Here is a 5,000-nt window from a genome sequence, read left to right as displayed (position 1 = left end):
CTCCTAGATGTTCTACCGGTAGTCTGTTCTCCTGCCTTAACTCTCCTCAGCGCATTGTTGTTCTTTCTCTACTGCAAACACACCAGACATGCACTCAAACATGGACCGATTATGAACTTTCGGGCCCCTGGGCCCAGATGTATGAAGTTTGATGTGATTTCCTGTATTCATGTGCATTTTGGGGATGGCCAATACTAAATTCAATCAGATTCATAGCCTACATCCTGATTTGTTGATATTGAGGCAATGATTCCCTGCAAAGGCTTGGGCTTCAAGGCCCCCTGACCCCTTGGGCCCCTGGGCCTGGGCCCGGTAGGCCCCTGCAGTAAACCATCCCTGCACGCAAAGTATGTCCTACCCCTTCCTATCCAAAAATGCATAGAATATGTTGTGGGTAGGAAATCTAATCGTTCTCTCCTCCGTTTTTTTTTATTCTCTGATGTTCCCCACTCTTCAGCGCGGTGCCGTTCTCTCGTGGGAACATCACCTTCAGTGTGCTGACCCCGGAGCCCAACCTGCGTCCGGGCTACAACGACTTCTACAACAGCCCGCCGCTGCAGGACTTCGTGCTGGCCTCAGAGGTGCGCATCCAGCTGCTCGGACAGTACCACACGCAGGAGCTCGGCGTGCCCTACCGACACCGTTACTACGGCGTGGACGAGATCACCATCAGCGGCAGGTAGGCTCGTCACAGGAATATACAGGAACAGGAGCAGGCTTCACTCTAGCCTGTTAGCTTCACCCAGACGAACCTGTTAGCTTCACTCTAGCCTGTTAGCTTCACCCAGACGAACCTGTTAGCTTCACCCAGACAAACCTGTTAGCTTCACTCAGACGAGCCTGTTAGCTTCACCCAGACGAGCCTGTTAGCTTCACTCAGACGAGCCTGTTAGCTTCACCCAGACGAACCTGTTAGCTTCACCCAGACAAACCTGTTAGCTTCACTCAGACGAGCCTGTTAGCTTCACCCAGGCGAACCTGTTAGCTTCACCCAGTCTCTTTAATCTCTCTTGTGCTCGGTCTAGTGCTGGACAGTCAGCACAAGTATGGTGCTGGGCCGTACTTGTTACTAAGTAAAAGAGAAAAGGCTGCGCTTTGCTTAATTTTAGTTTGCATTTTAAGTGCATTTTAAGTTTTTTAAGTGCAAGTGCATTTTAATTGCACCAAGCAAGCACATGTAGATGCCCACTAACTCTGTTTTTTTATTCTGGATATAGATTGGATTAGGTAAAAGGTCTAGATTATATTTAAACCAGGTCCAGATTTGATCGAGATTGGATCTAGATTGGATCTAGTCCAGATCTGCATTTTTTTGGGTCCAGATGGATCTAGTGTGGAGATTTCAGCTACTGTCTATCTGCTCAAACAAATGTACCAGATGCACTCGGTTCACCACCCGCCTGAAGTTGTATGTTCTGATATTGGGTAGTTAGAACAGAGCTACATTAGTTACTGTATGTCATATGTACTGATATTGGACATATACTGTTATTAGGACATATTTATATTAGGTACTGTATGTCATGTGTACTAATATTGGTCATATACTGTTGTTAGGACAGAGTTATATTAGCCACTGTATTTTAAATGCAAATACAGCTCATCACACCTTATAAGGTTGGTGGAGCAAACTCACAATAAAATATTTCACACGTGTTTCCCTCGACTAATTGTAGACTCTGTGCAGAGGAGATGTGTAACTCAGTGAGAGACCTCACTCTGAAAGCCATTCAAAGCCATCTGATGGGCCCTGATGTTAGCCATGTTAGCCTCATTTGTGAAACAATCATCCATGGGTGGAAAATCATAGACACAGCATGACAGGCCAATTTACTGCAGTCGTGTGTGTGTGTGTGTGTGTGTGTGTGTGTGTGTGTGTGTGTGTGTGTGTGTGTGTGTGTGTGTGTGTGTGTGTGTGTGTGTGTGGAGGAATGTGAGGTCTTCTGGGTCATTTGGGTGGTGTGTAAACTTCATCTGTGCCACCCAGGCATCTACATGGTGATTAGCACAGCTCTGAAGTATCACACATTAAACTCAGAATGGTCCCTTGATTACATCTCTGTGTGTAGGTGTGTGTGTGTTCCTGTGTGTGAGGGTGTGCAATTGTGTATGTGTGTCCCTGTGTGTGTGCGTGTAAGTGTGCATTTGTGTATGTGTGTGAGTCTGTGTCTGTGTGTGTGTGTGTGTGTGTGTGTGTGTGTGACTGTGTGTGTGTGTGTGTGTGTGTGTGCGTCTGTGCGTGTGTGTGTGTGTGTGTGTGTGTGTGTGTGTGTGTGTGTGACTGTGTTCTGGGAAACATTTGAAACGCACTGCAGCATATTGTAGTCTGTCAAGGAATCCCAGTTCTCCTGTTAATGCGTTCTCCTTTTTAAGGCTTCAGGGGCCTAATTTGTTTCTTACACACCCCCCCTCTCTGCACCCCACACCCCACACACACATGCACACACCCCCTACCTCTTTCCTTTCTGGCAGGGAAGGAGGATTTTTTTTGTCATTCCACTACCAGAAACATCTTGTTGTACCAGAGTATACATGCCTTCATTAAACAGGCACTATTCTTATGACTATGGTAATTGTGTCATTATGCGTCTGACAGTAATGTCGTTCTCTCTTTTCTTCCCTGCGTCTGCCAGTAAGCTGCTTTAATTAAGAGCTAGTTAAAGTGTTGCAGGGAAATGGAGATTTAGAGAGAGAGTGTGAAATCTCATCATCCTCTGACATTTTTCCGTGGTGAACCCCCCCCCCCCCCTCCCTCCCTCCTTTTTCCCCTTCTCCTCCCTTTTCCTCTCTTTTTTTCTCTTTTCTTCCTCTCTATCTCTCTCTTTTCCCTCCCTTTCTTCGTGCGTGATGGTGAGACAAAGAAGAGGGTAAACACACTGGCGAAGGCTCCCTCAGGCAGACTGGCAGTTCAAACCTGCGTGGATCTGGGAGTTGATGTCTGCATGTTCGCCACTAAAATGAGTGTAAATTCTGCCTTTGAGATATTCTGACGGGGTGTCAGGGTGTGTTCGCCAGCATTGCTGTCAGCTTTATGCTCGCGTGGTTATAACCCCGAGCAAGTACGACAGCCCTCTCTCTCTCTCTCTCTCTCTCTCTCTCCCCCTCCCTCCATCCCTCCCTCCCTCCCTCTGTTTGTTTGCGGGGCTTGTTTATTTTCGTGATTGGGGCAGCCGGGGCTACCTGGAAGTGATGCTTTTAACCGTGAGTGGTGCTCACAAGAGATTACCTTCATAATCCAACAGAGGAGATGAAGAGACTCGAGGAGGAGAAGGAGGAGGAGGAAGAGAGGAGGAGGAGGAGGAGAGAGGAGCGGGTTGGATGAATAATTAACAGAGTGACCTGCGACGGCGTGGCCTGCCTCTGATGGAGACCTGTCATCTCCACTGTTGAACATTACAACACGCCGCTGATATTTCCAGTGGCATTTATAAATGTTGAATGCGAAAAGTCCTATTACCCATGCACGGAGAGAGAGAATAAGAGAGAGATAGAGAGAGAGAGAGAATAAGAGAGAGAGAGTGAGAGAGAGATTAATAAACCTGGAGAGAAAGTATCAGAGAGACACACATGGGGGTCGAGAGATGGAAAGAGAGTGTGTGTGTGTGAGAGAGAGATAGAAAGAGAGAGAGGCAGAAAGCACTCCCTTCTCTAGTGTCCCCTGAGGATGGGGCAGAAAGAGTTGTCCACTCAGGGCTATTGTTGACTATTATTGACGACTGGAAGGCCACTGCATCAGGCACTTCCTCCTTCATGGGAGAAGAGGATGACAACAATAGACGAGGAGATGAGGGAGAGAGACAGAGAGAAAGAGAGAGGAAGGGGGGAGGCAGTCATTTGAAGCAACCATATGTGGTCTCCTATGTGAGGGGATTCTGTTCACTGTAGCAGGGCCCTTAGGATTCTGCTCACTGTAGCAGGGCCCTTATGAGGGGATTCTGCTCACTGTAGCCATATGTGGTCTCCTATGTGCTAGGATTCTGCTCACTGTATCCATATGTGGTCTCCTATGTGCGGGGATTCTGCTCATTGGAGCAAGGCCCTTATGAGGTCAGTGAGGCCTATGTGACCAATCCTCTCTCCTCACCTCTGCATGTGCTAGAAACCAACTGAAGGAGACAGACAGAAAGAATGAATGAACTACTGTTTATGTGTTATGTGTGTGTGTGAGTGTGTGTGCGTGCGTGCGTGCGTGTGTGTGTGTAAGTACAACAGTGAGAGAAAGAACGCATAAGTGTAGCTTGTAGCTTTGGGCTGCCATAATGCACTCCATTATTGCAGAAAAGTGTCCATCAGTTGCATCCTTAGCTCGTATTGTGTGAGAGAGAGTAAAAAAGAACAAGAGATAAAAAGAGAGAGAGAGAGAGGGAGGGAAGGAGAGAGAGAGAGAGGGAGTGAAGGAGAGAGAGAGAGAGAGAAAGGAGGGAAGAGAGAGAGAGAGAGAGGGAGGGAAGGAGAGAGAGAGAGAGGGAGTGAAGGAGAGAGAGAGAGAGAGAGAGAGAGAGAAAGGAGGGAAGAGAGAGAGAGAGAGAGGGAGGGAAGAGAGAGAGAGAGAGAGATGGAAGAGAGAGAGAGAGAGAGAGATGGAAGGAGGCAGAGTGAAGTCTTGACCATCTTGCATCCTTTGAGAAGCTTCGAGGCTGCCTCAGTTCCTCACAGGTGCTCACGAGAGCTCATTATGTCCTGAAGGTGTCCACTACATTATGATGAGGTCATCTTTGCTAACTTCCTCTCATTACCCCTCTGCCCCCCACCCCCACACCCCCACACCCCCCCAGGTGTGATTGCCACGGCCACGCAGACAGCTGTGACACCAGGAGGAGTCCTTACCGCTGCGCCTGTACCCCAGAGAGCCACACACTAGGAGATAATGTAAGTCACACACACACACACACACACACACACACACACACACACACACAGACGCACGTCACCCCCCAAGGGGAGTCTCCCCCTATTAATTAAGCTCTCCCCTTTAATGACGTGGAAGAGTCCCCTTTTAA

General features: G+C 48.2%; 1 protein-coding gene across 1 annotated transcript in view; it reads left to right on the top strand.

Moving 5' to 3' along the window:
• Nucleotides 1–5,000, top strand: part of ush2a (Usher syndrome 2A (autosomal recessive, mild)) — a 319,377-nt gene that overhangs the window by 24,642 nt on the left and 289,735 nt on the right. Inside the window, exons 7-8 of the mRNA XM_076300107.1 lie at nucleotides 458–679; nucleotides 4,776–4,869. Of these exons, the coding sequence (XP_076156222.1) occupies nucleotides 458–679; nucleotides 4,776–4,869 (316 nt within the window). The remainder of the gene's footprint in view (nucleotides 1–457; nucleotides 680–4,775; nucleotides 4,870–5,000) is intronic.

Source organism: Alosa pseudoharengus, unplaced genomic scaffold, assembly GCF_046254945.1.
Source record: "Alosa pseudoharengus isolate Yale_2024_CS ecotype anadromous, Long Island Sound unplaced genomic scaffold, YU_APseudo_1.1 YU_APseudo_1.1_scf_22, whole genome shotgun sequence".
Lineage (NCBI taxonomy): Eukaryota > Metazoa > Chordata > Actinopteri > Clupeiformes > Clupeidae > Alosa > Alosa pseudoharengus.
The sequence above is the reverse complement of the archived record's forward strand: the minus strand, read 5'-3'. Positions and strand labels throughout refer to the sequence as shown.